This window comes from Coturnix japonica, chromosome 3 (genome assembly GCF_001577835.2).
Source record: "Coturnix japonica isolate 7356 chromosome 3, Coturnix japonica 2.1, whole genome shotgun sequence".
Lineage (NCBI taxonomy): Eukaryota > Metazoa > Chordata > Aves > Galliformes > Phasianidae > Coturnix > Coturnix japonica.
In genome coordinates, this window is record NC_029518.1 from 4,932,147 (window position 1) to 4,951,847 (window position 19,701).

Genomic DNA, 19,701 nt, shown 5'->3' on the forward strand with positions numbered 1-19,701 from the left:
GTTGGAAGGGACCTTAAAGATCATCTGGTTGCAGCCCCCTGCTGTGGGAAGGGTGACTGGTGGGCATGCTGCAGAAGGGTTGGCCTGGCATGCAGGGTGTCTGTGCTTCCCTGCATGGAGCAGGAGGGCTTTTCTCCCGATGTGGTTTTCAACATGGAATCCCATTCGCATACCGAATGGAGCCGGGTTAGCCCCCAAAGGAGTTCTGGCCTTGCAGTCTTTTGCAGTACCCTGAGGTGCAGTAAAGGAGGGCATGTAAGGACAGTTAGGAGCTGGTCGCTCTTAAAAACGCATAGAGCAGAATCCTTGAATTTCTTTCAGAGGAGAAAAGACAAGCGGGATGGTGACCACTCATGCTTGTGACTTTGATGTCGAGTCTAAGGTCGCTGTGGCCGGGAGAGCCCACATTAACACAAAGCCCTTGTGCACTTGCTGCTGGAACACGGGTATCCTGGGCTGAGAGCCTCCTTTGTTGGAGGAGAACGACTGTAGCCAAACTAATATTAACCGCTCTCCCTGACCAGGCTGAATGCCCCACTGTTTCATTTAGAAAGAAGCTGAAAGAAAAAGGCCCTTCAGTTTTCGGGGAGAGCAGTGCAGCTGAACAGACATGCATGCACAAATTGTGGCATAGACTAGAGGCCATGTTCCTGGCTTCTCAAAGGTCTTGTGAAAGGTCTGACTTTAGCAAGCGGCCTTTTCATGAGATAGCTGGGAATGTAGATATAATGTCATGTTCAGTCGAGCTGGATTTGTTCATAAACATTAGAAAGTGGAAGTCTCGTGAGCATGGCCTGAGTTATGTGTACATGGAGAGTTAGCTCATGAGAGGGTCAGTCCTCTGCTGGATGTGTGCGCTGGTAGAATAGTCAGTCCTGCACAGCAAAACTGTATCGAGGTCAGGGAGGAAGGTCATAAATATGATTTCTCATTTGGAAGTTTTGTGTATTTCCTGTGTAAGCAAACAGAAGTAGTATGGTCCCAGATGGCACTGCACAGAAACCACATTTGTTGTTGCTTGCAGAAAGTCCCACTGCCTCCGTGATTGTCACAATGGCAAACATTCTGGGTTGCTTTGGGTTTGGGTGGCTGCCTTTTTTGTTTGGGATTTTGACACATTTGTTTTGGTTCTGTCAGAATAGAGTTTTTAGGTAGAATCCCCAGAGAATTAGATGCCAAAGAGAGAGACGCTGAGCAGTGTGGTGCCAAGGTACAGCAATTAGCTGCGTTACCTCCGCTCGCTGTTCACAAACAAGGGGTGCCCTCATGTCTGTGAAGATTCAGCAAAGCAGTGAGACAGTGCCATGTTGCAAAGAGATTAAGAGTCTGAACAAAAGAAATGCTGGCTGCCCAGATTTTTCTCAGTCAAAGACCTCTGCGTTAAGAAAGATATCTAATTGTATCTCCAGGGCTTGGCAGGCATTCCAGCAATCTGCAGAGCCCACTTCGCTGCTGACCTGAGCCCCACTGAGGGTAATGAAGTTGTCCCTTGTTCTCAGATAACTCCTCTGTGGGTTCAGCTTCTCCAAGCTGACATCGTCCGTTGGGTTCAGACTTCCTCTTCCCCTCACCAAAAAAGCACCGTGAGTCCATTCTCAGTGTTTGTTGTGCCTGAGCGGTGTTTCCAGGTTTTTGAATATGATTTGTTTCCAGGAAAAACAGGACAGCGATGATAGGGCTGTCTCATCTGCAGTCAGATAACTATAGTTTGCTTTGGGTAATTATTAATTCCGCATCTCATTTAATATCTTGCCATGGTTATCTCCAGGGAAACTGACTTACTCTGCTAGTGCAACTGCTCTTTTATTTTTTTCAGGGTGTGTTCCTCCTTTTAGCTTTTCTACTTCGCCTGGCAATATAATGAAAATGACTGCCCTGAAATTGCGGATGTGACTGTACTTTGATTGCATGAGTAACAGTCGTTATGGAGTGACAGTTCTGTACTGCTCAGAATACACAGGGGAGGTGTCTAGAAACGTTGGTTTGGTCCTGAACTTCTGACCTCTGCTCTGTTCTTGTGTGCTGGGGAGCAAAATGGTTTGAGTTAACCCTACCTTTGAGTGCTCAGCATCACAGGCAGATTAAAGAAGGAGAAGGCCGGGCCCAGTGCTGGGACTGGAGCTGCAGAGGAGACCATGAATGCTCAGCACATCTTCAGTTACATCGATGAGGGATAATTGATAGAGGCTCCAGTCTTGAACCCAAAGTCTGAGGGAAGGCTATCAGTAAATATTCTAGCCACAATGGTGGGGATCACATTTGCTTCCTTAGAGGTGAGTTGCATCCCTTCCTTCTCTGCGTCCCCCAGCAATTTCACTCACAGATGTAGCTGTACTTTGTCCTCATGGCCTGACCTGGTGACAAGTGGTATTTTGCTCCCAGCACCAGAAAGCAATGGCAGAAAATTGGCTGTTCCCCAGCAGTGCCCCAGGTGACAACCTGGCCAATGTCCCTTCTGCATGTGCACTTGGTGATCCAGCAGCCTCTAACAGATGCTTGTACAACAAGTGGATGGTTGTGTCCGTTGCTCATGCAAGCAATTCACAGCCAGAGACCTGGAGGCTGTGGAACAATTTGTTCCACAGATCCATTGGTACTCATGTACTATTGAATCCTCTTCTCTCTTCCTCCTTTTCCTCCTCCAAGTAAAGTAAATAAAATAAATAAAGATGCCTGATAGGATATACTGTGAAGTCAGCATAGTGCGTTGAAGTGCGTTGAAGGCCTCTGGTCATCTGGGGTGTTTGGCTGCTTCTACCATTGACAGCACCAAACTGATAATGTTTGGCAGTTAAATCTTAGCACTGTGCTAAAACTTAAGGAAGTGAAGGGAAATTGTTGGGTGTTCTCACAGATAACTTACACACTCACAGGTAACAAAGCTGCACCTTTGTACCCATGCAGAGCATTTCAGTTTGCCTAGTCAGTACATTGCACAATCTAGAACGACTCACGAGCCCACTTTAAGACTAGAAAAACAAGTGATGTTTCTGAACAAAGATGCATGCTCAAGATGTTCAAAGTATAATTTTACTCAAGAAATTCCTTCAAATCTGCGTCACCTTTTAGATCTCAGAGATCATCTAGAGATTCAAACACTGGGTGTTTTTTGCATTTTCCTGCAATTGCTTTGAAAGTTATTCTATGGGCAAATTATACTGTACTTTATGTATCTTCCCCCTGCTCTCGCATGACTCCAAAGGCTAACATGATTCTGCTTAAACATGCCCTGTTGTTCCACCAAAGCAAATCAGTAAAAGGACCTTTGGATCAGAATCAAACAAGCTGGCAGGAAAATTCTGAGGTGAGGAATTCAAATTTATGTGCAGCTTTGTACCTCAGAAGTCACAAGAAAGCAAGTATGGCACGAAAAGACAGATTCTTATTTTCTTAATTAACGTGTGGATTCGCCAAAGAAGAACTTTCATATATAGAGTGATTGACTGGAATGAGTGCTTGTGTTAAAGCTGAGGTTCCACCTTCTGGAGCTTTACAGGTGAGGGCACAAGTTCTGCTGTTCTTGAACAACCACCCCAGGACTCAGCAGGAGTTCTGCATGATGGGTTTGCAGATTAGAGCAAGAGAAGATTAGGGGTTTTTCCTCTAATGCTTCTTATTAGCAGTTTGTTCTAAATCTCATTAAATTTCATTCATTTTTCAACCTCCCTTCTTAGGAATGCCTGCACGTTATAAATACTGTCTGTTCCTTCAGTTACACGGGAATTGTTGTTGTAATCTACCTTGTTGTTATGGGTGTTAGGCCTCCTGCTTTCCTTGTGGGGGTGCCCCTGGGGATGTAGCACAGCTCTCCATGAAGCATGCTGAGCCATGGGCTGGTTTAGCTGTGGTGCTGCTGCTTTCCTTCAGAGCCCGTCAGTGCAGAGCAGCTGCCTCTGTGCTCCAGCCTGCAATTACCAATAATAAATTGTTCTGTGGCCATGGCAACTGGTTGAACTGAGCACAACGTTCAGCAGGGCTATAAAATCAGCCTGTTAAACTGGAACTGTTATTAATCCCTGATCAACACAGTGGTTGTTTAAATACATGTTCTTCCATTTAAAATATTTCCGTGATAATGAAAATTATAATTTAACAGCAACTAATTATAATGATAGCATCTCTTAGCACTCAGATTTAATATTTCGAAAGGACTAAATGCATTCATCATAGAATTATTTTCTATTCGTGCTTTTCTGTCATTAAGGTGAAATTAGATTTAAACATGAAACCAACAAAGGTCTGGCGTTTCTTTCATCTATTCTGATTGCAATGAGGTTTTAAAGGCGCATGGTGAAAACACAGCACAGCTTTGACGTTTCACTCTATGTAATGTCTCAGCCAGTGCCTCAGATGAAGGAAAAGACCCTGCAGCTCTGTGGAATCCCTCAGTGGGACTGCATGGCAATGTTAGCTGCTCATTTTCTGGCTTGTGTTTGTTTAAGCTTGCTAAAATTCATAGAATCGCGGAATTCCTTGGCTTGGAAAGGACATGAGGAGTTTTATTAGGTCCAACAAACCTCTTGAAAGCAGTGGCAGTTTGAGTGTTGCTTAGGGCCTTGCACAGCAAAGGTGTGAATATCCCAGTGCTGGTGAGGCCCAGTCTCGGTGGGCCCCGTGCTGCTATCTGGATACCATCCTGGCTGAAGCCTCAGCACTTGCTTTACCTGCACACACTCAGCCTTGCACCAGCGACAGGTTGGCTGCTGCTTGTCGTGCACCCTGCTAACTGCTGTCCCTGCTGCACCTGGCTTTGTTCGGTAATGGATGGGTGTCGGGATCCAGTTCCTCGTCTTCACAGTGAGAGCCCTGCCCTTACTGACTCACCTCTGCTTAACAGTTACCATTTTGTATTTCCAAATACCTCGATAAGGAGGATCCCAGCCTGCCCACATAGTTGTTTTGCAGAAGCAGCAGGTTACTCTTACTCTTGTGTGAGAATTGTTGCATTAACCGCAGTGACAAGAGGAGGAGGAGGACTGAAGGAAAAAAAGCACAGCAGAAAGGAAACCATCATAAAAAGAAACGACACTCCTCCACCCTACCTTCATTCTTCCTCCTCTGAACAAGTAGCATCCACTGGAAGAACACTTTCATTTTGCCGGGCTTGGTAGACACAGGAGGAAATGAGACGGACTTTACGTAGTGGAGTGCCCATTATCTTCCCTGTGTGTGCCAGGCCTTGCCCTCACCATTGCTCCCAGTGCTGTTCAGCCAGCGAACAGGGCATGAATTAAAAATAACAGCAGTGCCCCTGTCCAGCAAAACCCTGGCACTTCCCTGCATTATGCTCATAATGTTTTCTAAAGGAAACTGCAGAGAACCCACAAGACTGTATGTGCTTGAAATAGTTCCCTGACCTCGGGCTGGTCGTTGTTCTGTGGGAATTCCAGCGGCTTGGGGCGGGCCAGTGCTTTTTCCATACTTGTGAGGAAGAGACCTGTCTGCTGTGCAAAGGGAGAAAATGGCAGCGAAACACATCGAGTGAGCCATAAGGTATTTGTGTCCTTTTATTTTCAATACAAATAACACCGAAATCACAAAGTGAATGTCTTCATCCCACTTCATTTTTATTATTCTGCTGTAAAAAACATTTTTAATGTGCTTATCTGAATGCAGTGTGAAGATGAGGTACTGATCCTCTGGGCTATTTAATATTAAAGGGGCAGTTGATTAGCTGATTAATGCCATTGCAGGGAGAGCTGAGCACATATTCTTTCCAAATCTTCTTAAATACGTCAATTTGGTTGTCAGAATTAAAATTAATTAAATATCAACTTCTGCATTTTGCTTCTGTGGCTCTGGGAGCCTTCACAGCACCTTTTTGCAGATGGGCACGTTTGCTCTTCTCCATGAATCAGAAGCTGGCTTTTGGAAGGGTTATTTTTGTACATCAAAACGTCATAAACCCTGTGTAAAAATAAAGACAATGGGGGAAGCTGCCCTTCCAGCCCCGTAACGCCTGGCTGGCTCCCAGACATTGTTCTGTGCATCGCTTCATTGTTCTGGGCAGGGTTAGTGACATCAAAGAGAAAACAGCAGCATTTTTTTCCCCCACATGCTGCATTACGTAGCTTTCCCTTTTTTCTTTTTCAGAGCATTTTCAGCAGTGAAAGTAGTCACATGCTGGCTGTAATGTTTAATAGGGAAGGGTAGATATTTAATAGGATTTAGAAGCTGGCTGGTGCTTCCTAGTGAAAAAGAATGACGTGTTGTGCACAGCCCAGCCCTGTGACCAATGATCTCCATGTGGAAGGGCTGGGAAGGCAGCAAGGATTTTGCTCCCAACAAAAACTGCCAGCTAAACACGGTACGAACAGAATCACCTCTTTGCTTTGTCATCTTTCCATTCAAGTTCTTGTCTAAGTCACGTTGGAGCATGTAGAATCTGGCATAGTCTCACCATTTTTAACTGGGGAGTCACACCGAAGACTGCTTTGCACCATAAATAACCATAGCAAACACAAGCTACTTTCATCAGCAGCAGTCATTCCTCAGTGTTAAGCAATCTGAAGAAAACCAAAGGAGATGTTCTGATGTTCACCCAGCTGTTTCTGAGCGCTGGCCCCACATGTAGCACAGCCATGCTGCCTGCACAGGACGCAGGCTTATTTCCTGCAGGTCTCACTCTGCACTGTTGCTTGCCTCTGCATGCTTGTGTTATTACCAACCTCTATTATCCTACATTCATATTCCTTCTTTCCATTTTCATCCTACCCTGCCCTCAGTCCTAACCCATGATCTGCAGCTGGAGGGAAGCATCATCCACTGTTCAGTTCTGTTGCCTTAGTGCTGAAGGGGAAATAGCCCTTGGGCACACAGATGTTGCAAGAAGCTCATTTCATTCCTATTCCTCTAAGAAATGAGTAGCCCTTCTCCTGGCCAGGTGATCCTTTTTCCTTCCATCATTTTCTTTCTTGCAGATCTATTCACATTATTTTTATTGCAGACTCTGTATGTCTAACAGGTACCTGGCTGCAGTTCTTGGGTGGTGTTCTCTGTAAGCTTCTCACCACATCCACTGGCACAGCATGTAGGTGACTGTGTGGATAGGCCATCATGCTGGGAGTGTTTCTCCAGGCAGATGTTTCTCTCCTTAGCTGCACCAGTACAGGCACACAGAGGTATTTTTTCCCCCCTTGGTGTCATATTTAGCACTGCAGCAGCTTAGCAACCTGCAAATCCTTGCAGCCAGGCCATACAGCCCCACTGAGCTGTGGGGTGCCTACAAAGGGCAGCCTGAGTGTCCCCAGCCTTCCTCTGTCCTGCACAGATATGGGAGGGATTGGACCTGCCAGTGTTGTTCCGTTCCCACAGCACTGCCCATGGGTGAAAGCCTCCAGGCTGGGTTTTGTGAGATGGGAATACTGGTGGCTGCTGAACTCCATATCCTCACATCTTTGAGAAAACACACAGTGATATCCTGCACCCTGAAAGCCTACAGTAATGGCAACATTGTCCTGTGAAAGAAAGCTCTGTTTTTCCCTCTGAACAGTTAACCGAGGTTACGATCTGAGGAATTCAGGGAAGCTGTGGATATTGGATATCAGCAGCAGTGGAGCGCCTGGAGCAACTCTCATCTGATCTCTGAGTCAGTATAGGTTTAGCAGTGCTTCATGTAGGGTACACACTGCCTGCGTTTGTTGCTGTAGTGAAAGAATAATAAGCCAGAAAAATCACTTCCAGCCTGGAAAGAAAAAAGATTTAAACCTGCAGGAGGGTGAGCATTTGAAGTTAAAGATTAAAGCTGTCCCTTACCAGGCTTTGCTCGAGGTGTGATGGAACCCACACACACCAGTCCTACACTGGTCACACGGGGCTCTGTGGGGTGGATTTGTGGTGCCTCCAAACCCTGGGCTTGTCCAGGACAATGAGCACCTTGGGGCTGTCCTAAGCACTCACTGTTGCTTTCAGCTTCCATTTTATGCACTTATTTCTCTATTTATTCAGCTCTCTTCACAGCACTCCACTGCTTATCTGATCGGGTGCAGAGGCGTTTTCAGCACAGGTGCTGGCAGGAGCTTTTGCGCTGGGAAAGCTGCTTTACCTGTGCTGGGCTGGCAGCAGTGAGCACCAAACATACTTGCTATTCAATTCCAAACGGATTCAAGGTCAGAGTGTTGAAAATGTGGTTTGACCGGTATGGAAGGGAGCAGAGCGCCTGCAGGCTGTTTATAGCAAACAAGCGGCTGCACAGGTAACCCTTGCCACGAGAGCGGTTAGTGGTGGTGTCAAGAAAGGCTGATAGCGCTTTCTGGCCTGCAGGAGCAGCGTGTCCTTCTCTCAACCAGCCATGTGTTTTGTGAGGCATTTCTTAGGGCAAGTTCTCCATTATTCTGGTGCAAACAGTTTTGTTCAGTCAGTGTGTGGAACACAGAGGACATGGAGCCTGTTGCCTGCTCTCACTGCAGTGACTGGGATGGGTCAGTCAAAGCTGACTGTGTTTAGGTGAGGTCTTTTCCTCACTGAATTAGTAGAGGGAGAAATGGTGGAAAGGGGGGCTTGGATGGCTGCTTGACTCTCATCCTGGCCTGCTTTGTGTGGGTTTCAGGGAACAAACTCCAGGTTATTTACTGAAGTTCTAAACAAAGTCGGCCCTTGATTGATCTCAGTCGCAGAGCTGGAGCTTGCAGGCTGCCGTGTGCTGCTGGTATTGTCAGGAGGGTTTCCGCATAAAGGAAATTTCCTTCCTAGTGTTGCTTCAAGATAAGTTGGATTCTCTATTATCAATACTAATGTTAGAGCCCCTTCCGTTTTCCTGCTGTGCATGTTTTGCATGTCATATGTTTCTCTTTACCCTTGGGAAACAAATGTTTTCACAAGCTGTGGGCCACTCGGAGCCCCACCCGTATCATCTAGTTTCAATTAATCTTCAAAACCTAAACATGTGGTTTGGAAGGAACGAAGGACATCTGTCAGAACGGTCACAGGAGGTGCACAAATAGTGCTCCAGAGCCCAGCTCTGGTGTTGTTACTCATGGGTGCACCCGGCTCTTGGGGTACCTACAGGTTTTTGTGTAGCACTGTGTATTGAAATAGCTGTAGTTGTGTTCTGTGTCAAAGCTGCACCAGTTGCTATGACCTGAAATTGCACATCAGGATAATACAGCTGATGGGCCTGAAAGGGCTGGTGAAAGCATTGCAAAAAACTTGCAGTCGTTGTGAAACACCGTGTAGAAGAAACGCTGTGTGGAAATAATCAGGAGAGGTTCAAAAACAACCAGCCCCAGTCAGGCAGCTTTCAAAACATGCTGCCTGCTCCCACATTGTGGAAGCATCGCTGGGGAGGGCCTGGGCCTGGCACCTGACCCTGCTGGGGTGACCAGCAACTGAGCAGGCTCAGCATGTGGAGACAGTGCTGGAATGGCTGAAGCCACCGTCTGTGAGGGGACTTGGAGGTTATTTTTGTCTGCAGCGCAAGTGTGGAGCAGGCTGCTGTGCAGAGTGGGTGGGGATGAGGTGTGAGGAGACCAGAATGAGGGTGGGGAGCGGAGGGGCCAGAAAAACCTACCGAACCCTTGAACTTCTGCTGTAAACAGGAACTAGAGGCCCACAGAAAGCAACACAGAGGAAACGGGAAGGTAAAAGGGGAGAGGCAGCAGCTGTATGTGAACTATGCTAAAGGAAACGCACATAATGGCACTGAGCTACTGAGGCATTCAGGCCCCCCAGCTGGACAGAGAGTGTTCCCACCCTCTCCCTTGCTTAGAGGTTGGTGTGCTCAAGGGTGCTCAGGCAGCACACATGGAGAGGAGTCACTCTCCTGAACTTTCTCAGCCTTCTACCCCTGAGTCCCCACTGCCTGGAGATTGCATTAGCCATGTCCCGGCATAGGGCCCCAACGCCATGCTGGGGTGGGGAGGTTTTGGGGAGAGCCATGGGGCCCCTGGGCCACATTGGTGCCATTCATGGAGGGACTGTCCTCCCCCACTGCAAGCGCTGCCCACACTTGGTTTCTCTGGTGCCTTAACAACAGAAGATCCTGTGTTGGTGCCAATTAATGGAACAGCACCAAGGTTTTCACAACCTGACACAGCATGTCGCTCTGTTTCCTACGCTGTGTCCTTTCTGTTTGAAACGAGGCTTTGATCTTTCATCTTTTTATTAAAAACACATGGGTGTTCTTCTTTTCCCACTCATTGCTTTTCTTGTGATCTAAAGTGGGGGGATTGTTGGTAGCCATAGAGTTTGACCAAATATATTTTTAATGGATATCTGCGTTGTGATATCTGATAGCTTTCTTGTTTATCTAATATTTTCTGTGTCCAACTATATCTTTAGGACTCTGTCCAGCCATTTTTCTCTTCAAGATGAACATAACCACAGGGAACTCTGAATGTGTTATGGTTGTGCAGTGATTAAATAAACTTGCTGAGCTGTTCTGGGGCGTGCTTAATCCACTGGAGCTGGTAAAGGGACGTGGTAATTTCTATTGGGATTGTCTTTCAGAAGCACCAACTATTACAAGGCTTTTAGTTCTGTTACTTATTCATTTCAAACAATATTGCAACTAAAAGCATTGGTGGACAAACAGTTATATGGATACAACTTTATTAGGAATGTGCTATTAACAGTTCAGAAGGAATATATTTAGGGTGAGCAGATTCTGTGTTTAAGTCATCGCCTGGATAGAAGTGTTGTTTTCCTTTGGTCCAAGACTGAAGGAGCTGTGCTGTTACACTCCTTGTGTGAATTGCAAGGTGGTCAGAAGATGCTGCAGCTTTTAGTCTAGGTTCCTAATGTACAGCTGGGTAAAAGTTGTTATGTGTGGGGCAGTTTCAGCGCTTTAGCTTTGGGTCACTTCCTACCACATGGCCAAGTAGAAGAGTAAACTCAGAAATGCAAGGGAGGACTGAAATCTTGGGGTGGGCTTTGTATAAACCACAGGTGAAGCACTGATCTGCTCTCAGATCCCTCCTCCTTGCCACTCTTCTACTATATTACTTCTTTCCTTCCTTTGGTTCATTTCTGAGCTTTCTATCTTCTTCAGCCTCAGCTTCTTGGTCATTAGGCTTTTGTTGCTTCTCTGGAGTCCCATGAGTGGGATGCTGTAGGTGGTAAAGGGGAAGTAAATGAGAAGTTTGTTCTCTGCTCTTTTATACCTGTGCTAATCCAAAGAGACTTTTCTGTTTCAAGGGATCTGTTGTGCATTTGTTGGTGTGTTTGAGAGCAGAAGTTGCCCTGTTCTTCCAGAGGTGGATGATAACTCTTGAACTAACTGCTGGGCAATTAGATCAGTCCAAAGTGGCTTTTACATTGCAGCTCTATGGCTGACCTCCTCACACCTTGAGAAAGCTGCTTACATGAGCAGCATGCAAGTCTGCAATCTATACTCCAGATTTATTCCGTAGATAGTAAAGCAGTAAAATTCCTAGTGACGATAGGGAATGCCATAGAACACGGAGAAAGGTGGGGTTCTGATGAGAAGACACGTTTTCTGCAATGACTTGGCAAAGAAAAGAAGCCGGCTTCTTTCACTTAATAGACCGGACGTGTTTGAGCATCACATTCTCATTTAGGTATATGAACTGTGATTTATTTTGAGTAACACTGTGTTGTTTTCTTAACAGATGAACGTGAGGCAGTTCAGAAGAAGACTTTCACCAAGTGGGTTAATTCCCACTTGGCACGTGTGTCATGCAGGATTACAGATCTGTACACCGACCTGCGCGATGGAAGGATGCTCATCAAACTCCTGGAAGTTCTTTCAGGAGAGAGACTTGTAAGTGTTTGCTTATTAATATTCATTGTGGTTTTATTGTTTGTTTTGGTGAATGCCTGACCCAACTGAATATTGAAGGTTCAACCCTGCAAGTGTCTTATGTATTAAATGGGCTGAATAAGGTTTATTATTTCAGGAAAAGCTGGATCCAGACGTCATTAAAATATCTTCCAACTGGTTTAGGTAAAAGCCAAAGGAAGTTATTTGAATGCTTCTCGTGGGTGAGAGACTGGGCGCTTGAGGATGCTGCCTGCTCCTGGGTCTGACAGAAGCAGAGCAATAAATGATCCTCATGAAATGCCAGCCCATGGCCTGTGATATCCCTCTCCCCTCTCTACAGTGTGCTGCAGGGGAGTGAAGGACAGCAGGTTGGGGAGGACCAGCTACACACTGGGGAGCGTTGCAGCGCTTTCACTGTGCTATCATCCATCACTTCCCTCTACTCAGTAATGACAGAGTTTATTGCAACTGATAAGGCTTGGATTTTTGTTGTTGCTGTTAGAGAAATACCTAAAATATATTTAATAAATAAGTTCCTTGGAAAAGAAAGAAAATCCCTTTGATGTCAGCTCATGGTGGTAAGTAAAGCTCTCTAGTGAAAAATGCTGCTGCATGACAGGAAAACTGGGTGTGAGGAAAAGGCTGAGGAGTATCACTTTTTCATTCAGTTCCTTAAAATGATGGCTATGCTCTTAAGTATCTAATTTAAAGCAATCTTTTCAAAGAAATACGGGTCTTTAGCTAAGACCTAGGGCTACATGAGGTTGCAGCTGTGTAATCGCTTGTCATGGAGGAGTCCTATTAATGAAAGCTCCATGGGCTAAAACCCTGGGTAATGAATTGAACATATGGCCTGCAATGTAGCATCTATGTGGTGAAGCAAGAAAGGGAGATTTCCAAATGCATCTGTGAGCTCAGAAGGAATCTCTGGCATGCAGGACAGTATCCTGTCCCAGCATTGTGTGGGTTGTGGTGAACAATCTCAGTGCTTGTCAGCTACTTTTTGCTTGAGATAAATTTCTCTGTGTTAAACAGTTTACTTTGATGAGGTGTGAGGTTTGTCCTGCTCACTGCAGGTAGCACCAAGATCAGCTTTTATTTGTACAACATGCTCCCATTATTTGAGGATTCAGGCAGCATTCTGGCACCTGTGTTTAGATCTCTGTATCTACCTGCCAAGATCTGACTTTCAGTGTCAGCTTGCAGCAGTGAAGCTCAGACCAGCCATGTGACTCACGCTGCATGATTCATTTACATTTTTTACTCCAGGTTTCAAAAATGCAAACAGAGCTTACGCAAGCTGTTTGGGTGGGGAGGGTACAGGAGTCTCCTGATGAGACTGTTGGATCTGAACCCACACCGTCGTCAGCGTATTGCACTGACAGCTATCTGCACCACCGCAAATTATTGTAGCTTTGTTATCTCAGGATGAGGGACAGCAGTCTCTGTTTGAACAGTACATTCCACCACACCTTCCTCTGCAAACAAGAATACAGATAACGCAATGCACTAAACTTTGAGACCATTACGCATAGCACAAAAATTCCAGTCGGATTGGTACATAGCATCCACTTGCTGCTGTTCTCCAGGCTCCTGGAATTCGTTGAGGCTGTCACTGGTTAAGTTCTGATCCACACTGCTCTCTGCTCCCTGAGAGCTGCAGCCACCGTCAGGCCTCCCCTCAGCTCCTCTGCTCTGCGCTGAGCAAACATAGGGCCTTCAGTGCTCCTCATCCGACTTTCCCTCTGGACCCTTCCCCTGCTCTGTAGCCCTCCTGTGGATGCTCTCTGATGGCTTTATGTTGGTTTTGTACTGCGGTCCCAGACTGCAGGCAGTGCTGGCAGTGAGGCTGTGCAGCACAGCGCCTGGTACCCGCAGGGTACAGTTGGCCCTTCTGGCTCCAGGGCAATTTCTGCTGGCTCAGCTTCAACTTGCCTCTAGCCAGAGCCCCAGATTCCTTTCCATGGGGCTGCTCCCCAGCAGTGTGTGTATAGCCAGGTTTGCCTTGTCCCAGGTATGTGATCTGGCACTTGCTTCTGTTCAACTTCATATAGTTGGAAGTAAGCATGAGTTACAGTGGCTGATGTGGGGCACTCCATTGTGGCAGCAGGTACAGTGTAGGCCTTGCTGCTGCTGAGTGCAACCACACTTCCCCGTGGCTGGAGCTCCTGCTGTACTGGGTTCATGGAACTGCTCCCTTCCTTAAGCTGGGATCTGACTTCCTCTGCTCTGTTCTCCAGGCTCTGGAGGAGATGAGTGCCAGCTGAAAGCTGATGGTTGCTCTGGAATTTTCTTGTCCAGAGCAGCGCCTTGCTAGCAAGCATTTCACCCTTGTGATGCACTGCTACTGAGGAGGCTGTTTCTGGGAGACATAATTTGGCTCTGACAGAAACTCTTCCCCTTGAATGCAGACTGAGAGGAGGGTTCTGCTTGAACTGTTTCCACAGCCATTTAACTACATTCACTGCAGAAAACAAAGAAATTATGTCAATTAGTAGTTTGCCTTGTTATCTGTGGTAACTTCTCGGTGAACAGGGAACAAGCTATTCATCTGTAACCCCTATCTGCAGAACAAAGCTGCCTTAATTTTCTTCAGTTTTACAGCTCATTTTTGCACACTGCTGACACACTCATGGCTTTTTTCATTTGCACCGGGCCTTCATAAAATGGTGTTACTTTGCTGTGGCAGTCCCCAAAGAAGGAGACATTTGGAATAAACTCTGTGTGTTAGTTTCATGCTGCTTATCCACTTGAACTGACCAAAAAACCCACATTTTTCTTTGAGGGTGCTTTATTGACTAGCAACAGTCCAAACTGGAGTTGAATATTCAAATAGGTGGTTGAATATGCAAGACAAGTGCATGCGGTGTTGGTGGCTGGTAGCGGGCTTTGTGGATGACTCACCTTATTGGACTAAAGAGTTACCACACCTTTTTTCCCCATTTACAGTAATACATGCTTTTCTTCTCCTTTGTACCTTCTAGCCCAAACCAACTAAGGGAAGGATGCGCATCCATTGCTTGGAGAATGTTGATAAAGCCCTGCAGTTCCTGAAAGAGCAACGAGTGCACCTGGAAAACATGGGATCTCATGATATTGTGGATGGGAATCACAGGCTGACGCTTGGCCTTATTTGGACTATTATCCTGAGATTCCAGGTGAGGATGTACACATTACATGCATACCTACACACGTTTGTGTTTTCCATACTTACTTTGGAATCTGTATTATCTTGCTTTTTAAGATTGGAGCATTCCTATACCCTTCAACATGATAGGAGAGAAAGGTGCTTGGCATCTGATGGGACATGCTCTGAAGCTGAGGGAAGAGAATGTAACTGCAAGATCTTCAGTGTCAGTTAGTGGGAGCTGGGGTGTAGGTTTCCTGTGCAGAGGATCATACATTTTTATTTTTTAATTACTAACAAATATGAGGCTCCAGTCACAGGTATATAGAATCATAGAATGGTTTGGATTGGAAGGGACCTTTAAGATCATCTAGTTCCAGCCCTTTGCTATAGGTAGGCACACCTCCCTCTAGACCAGGTTGCTCTCAGCCACATCCAACCTGCTCTTGGAGAGGTCAAAGTAGACTTCACCTGAGGTTCAGGCTTTTGGTACTTACTGTCCTGTTTCTTCCACACAAGATACTGAACTCCGCTATCTCATCATTTCTGCAGCCAAGGCTGCCCCCAGCTTTTGTATCCCCAACCTGTCTGTCCTTGTTCATTAGAACAAGGTCCAGAACACCTTCTCCACCACCTGCACCAGGAATTTATCCTCAGCAGACTCCAGGAGTCTCCTGGATTGCTTGCAGCTCACTGTGTTGCTTTCCCAGCAGACATCTGGGTGGTTGAAATCCCCCATCAGGATGAGAGCCTGTGAGCATGATGCTTCTTGTAGCTGAAGCAAGAAGGCCTTGTCAACAGGCTCCCCTTGATCAGGTTGCCTGTAGTAGACCTGAGCCACCAGGTGTCCTTTACTGGTCTGGTCCCTAACTTTTACCAACAAGCTCTCATTCTGATCCTGGCTGTTTTTTGGAGACAGCTTTTTGCAGTGTATCTGCTTCTTAACACAGAGGACAACTCCTCTACCCCTCCTGCCCTATTTATCCCTTTTAAACAGCTTGCAGCTCTTGATCACAGTGTTCCAGTTTCACCTTGCAGGGTAAAACTACGGTGCCATATAGAACAGGGTTTGCCTTGGCAATTGGAAGTATTTTCTGGTGAAACTATCAAACTATAGAGTAAAAAAACATGTAGTGTTCCATTAAAATAAGGGCATATGAAGCTTTCTCTCAGCACAAATGTTTTCAAACAAGGAAAAACCTGCAAAGTCTGCTCTTTGGTTCATCATAGATTTCCTTTGCTACTTAAGTTATGATACAATGCCCTTCATCATTTTTAAGAAAGAGAAAAACATATTTTCTTACAGAAAAGCTTTAAAACTTCTTTGTTAATTTCAGATCCAAGATATCAGTGTTGAAACTGAAGACAACAAGGAGAAGAAATCTGCTAAGGATGCACTGCTTCTGTGGTGCCAGATGAAGACAGCTGGGTGAGCGTGGATTAAGTGATTATCTCTAAAGCTCCCACAATGTTTTGAGTTTTCATTGAAATCATTTTAAATGGGCAAATACATATATCTCCTTAAGTGGATTTGAACTAGAAAAGTGCATTGATGTTTACAAGTCAGAAAATTCTGATTTATTACGTTAATTCTGTGTGGTAAACACAAATAAGTATACAGTAAATGCTGACCCTCCTTCACCCCTACTTTGAAGAAATAATGGTGTTAAGGTTTTTGCTCCCATTATTTCTTCTTTGCACATATAATGACATAGAGGTATCAGCTGTGCCCTTAGATGATGATTCAATAGTTGAGTCTCTTGTGAAGAATGATACGCCATTTGCTTGTATTTGGATTTTTAGTATCAGAGTGAAAGTGAATTTGATGCGTCCTGGGTTTCCTGCTTTTCACACGTAGTCTGTGAAAAATCTAGAAGGAATTATGGAAGGAATCCATGGAATTAGTCAAACCTGCCCTTTTGATTACAGCATGAGCAGGCTGCAGGCAAGCTGATAATTTGCTGTGTTTAGTCTGTATCTGTGTATACTGATTGATTCGGTTTTTCTGAGCATAAGAAGCTGCTCTCAACTCTGTTGCCTCTTAAGGCTTTTTTTGTTTTGTTTTTTAACTTTTTCAATGCTCAAAAAGTAAAATTACTTCTTGTTTAATGGCATAGGATACGGATGTGCATTTTAAGTCTCAAGGGTGCTGAAACATGTATTCTGGCCTTCCAGAAGTATTTTTGCCCTCGAGGTGTGATGCTTTTTCTGTTCACATTTAGTCAAATGTAGTGAGATCCACCTATCACGGTGGATATCTGCAAAGGTAGAGGTTGGTCTCTTGTTCTGGTCGAATCTTTGTCTGAGAAATAGAAGCTGGGGAACCAGAATTCATGACACAGAATATGTTTTCAGAGCCACAAGGAAAATGAACCAGTGGTAAGCTGGTTTCTGTTTCATGCTCTCTGAATCTGTGGGTTAGCCACATGCATATCAGTTCTGCTGGGTTTACAGGAGTAAATGTGATGCTCTTCTAGTGTCTGATTAGAAAGCAGTTGTGATGGTAGATTGTCCAGTGAGGGAAGGCATGTCACACCATTAGCTTTACAACAGATTTGTCACTACTGCAACCAGCCCTTAGCAACAGATTGTACAGAGCTGCAGCAGAGGTGCTGTATTCATTGTGCTCTCTTTGTTTTTTGTTCTGGCAGTTACCCCAACGTCAACATTCACAACTTTACAACAAGCTGGAGGGACGGAATGGCTTTCAATGCACTAATACACAAGCACAGGTACGGGTGGGGAGATGTCCTGATGGATTTTGAAAGCTTGGACTGTTGAAGAGTGCACAGCGTTTTGAAGTTTCTGTGCAGCTTGATTTTAAAATCTGTGGATAGAAGGAAGTTGGAGAATTTCTTGAGAGTTTTACAGCAACTTGCCTTTCACTTTTTTACTCTTGTGTTTGCTGTGAGCTCATCTGGGCAACATCTTCTCACATGGCAAGTCGTGTTTGGTTTCAAGAGAATAAATTATACACAGTTTGGTTCTGTGACTGACCACACTGGAGGAGAAGTCTTTACAACCTTACTGTGTGCCCAGTCATGAGTTCTGAATTCATGGGCCAGGAGAGTGGAATGCAGGGGCAGCCTGAAGGGAAAAGAATCACTGGGCAGGGATTATACAGTCTTGTGCTAAAGTTGGACACAGCTTCAGTGCCACTCAATGGTGAGCTCGTCTGAAGTTAGTGGGATGGCTTGTATGCTCACCTTGTCAGGAGGAGAGATAGACTTACACAGCTGTTCACTTGCCTTTGCCCCTGGTAAACTGTCATTTTTTGTCATGGGCAGGTTCTGCTGCACTGCTAACTGCTAGGTGTTACTTCATTCTTTTAATTCTCACACTAAAACGCATAGGGGTACTGGGCAAGTGAATCCTTGGCAGCATGAGAGGCCAGGTTTTCTGAGGATTGCATGTTGTAGGTCATTTGTTCATTTGAGGGTGGCTGTGCTGTGCTCTGGCAAATCTAAAGAATTTTTCATCCTGTCTAGGCCTGATCTGATTGATTTTGACAAGCTGAAGAAATCAAATGCACACTACAATCTGCAGAATGCTTTTAACCTTGCTGAGCAGCACCTTGGTCTTACTAAGCTCCTGGACCCCGAGGGTAAGAATTCCTGCACTTTTAACACTTTGCAGCTCTTTTTGGGCTCTGTTATCCCACTGGGTCAGGTTTTGTGATAGCTTTTTGCCTTGAAGAGCAGCTAGCAGGATGCTGCTGACTCACTCAGCGATACAGCCAGAGAGGGAAGGAGAGAGTGCAAGATGTCTCCTGCAGAGGACTGAGCAGTGGAACCAAAACAGCTCTGAATTCAGAATTTATATTCCCCCATCTGACAAGATCACTGGACTGGTCATATATACACAAAATCATTCCAATTAGAGGCATCCTTCTGGTGTGTCCTGAAAAAAAACACTTTCTGTTTCTCATCCTGAACCAGAAGATGGCTAATGTGGATTTCATGCAGTACTTAGCCATTTCTTTCAGACTCCTGGTGAGATTTATCCCAAGCACTTATGAGGTTGTGCACTCACGTGTGTTGGAAGGAATGCTCACAACTCCAACACAAAATTTTTCTGTCACAGGGCAAATAAATCGAGGCCATGTGTCTGGGCAAGTTTCTTCTTGCTTGTTTTCCAGTGTCTCATAATTACTATAGAAAAAAAACGATTTGTTTTCCGTCTGTTTATCTCAGAAGATTTGCCTGGACAGACATGCCATTTGTTTTGCATTTCTGATAGAGCATTGAAGATTTCAATTAGCAGTAGGTCTGTTGACTCACATGGACACTAGGGAAGCTGTTCAGCCTTACAGTGTGTGTCAGAGTTGTGAGCTAGATGCTGAGGCCCAAAGATATCCAGCCCCAGCTTTAGCCGTGGTCTGCACTGAGGTGGATAAAGGAATACTTCTTAGTGACAGCATGTACAATACTGGGTAATCTAGAACCAGCCTAAAGCTGCTAAATGTAACATAAAGCACAGGAGCTGAACTGCCACCGAACTCATGTCTCTACTTTTTGAACCCATTCTTGTTGAATTATTAGCTTTGTTCTTTTAATCCATGCATTCCCACTGTGCTAACACAACACTTGCTTGTTTTGCAGATATCAGTGTTGATCACCCCGATGAAAAGTCAATCATCACCTATGTGGTGACATATTACCACTACTTCTCCAAAATGAAAGCTTTAGCTGTTGAAGGAAAGCGCATTGGAAAGGTTTGCAAGTCCAACTTATAAGTTATTGCAAAGCAATTGAAATCTTTTTGATATTTCATTTTTTTTTCCCTGTTGAGTGTTAAATCTTAGAGTCCACTGTTATGGTAGTTTTTAGTTTTGCTTTTGAAATGCATTTTGAAT

General features: G+C 45.1%; 1 protein-coding gene across 4 annotated transcripts in view; it reads left to right on the forward strand.

The window, feature by feature from the left end:
* SPTBN1 (spectrin beta, non-erythrocytic 1) overlaps positions 1-19,701 on the forward strand; it is a 108,847-nt gene that overhangs the window by 49,951 nt on the left and 39,195 nt on the right. For all 4 annotated transcript variants that reach the window (XM_015856705.1, XM_015856706.2, XM_032443257.1 and 1 more), the window contains 6 exons: positions 11,568-11,719; positions 14,704-14,877; positions 16,184-16,275; positions 17,498-17,578; positions 18,335-18,450; positions 19,448-19,560. In XM_015856705.1, the coding sequence (XP_015712191.1) occupies positions 11,568-11,719; positions 14,704-14,877; positions 16,184-16,275; positions 17,498-17,578; positions 18,335-18,450; positions 19,448-19,560 (728 nt within the window). The remainder of the gene's footprint in view (positions 1-11,567; positions 11,720-14,703; positions 14,878-16,183; positions 16,276-17,497; positions 17,579-18,334; positions 18,451-19,447; positions 19,561-19,701) is intronic.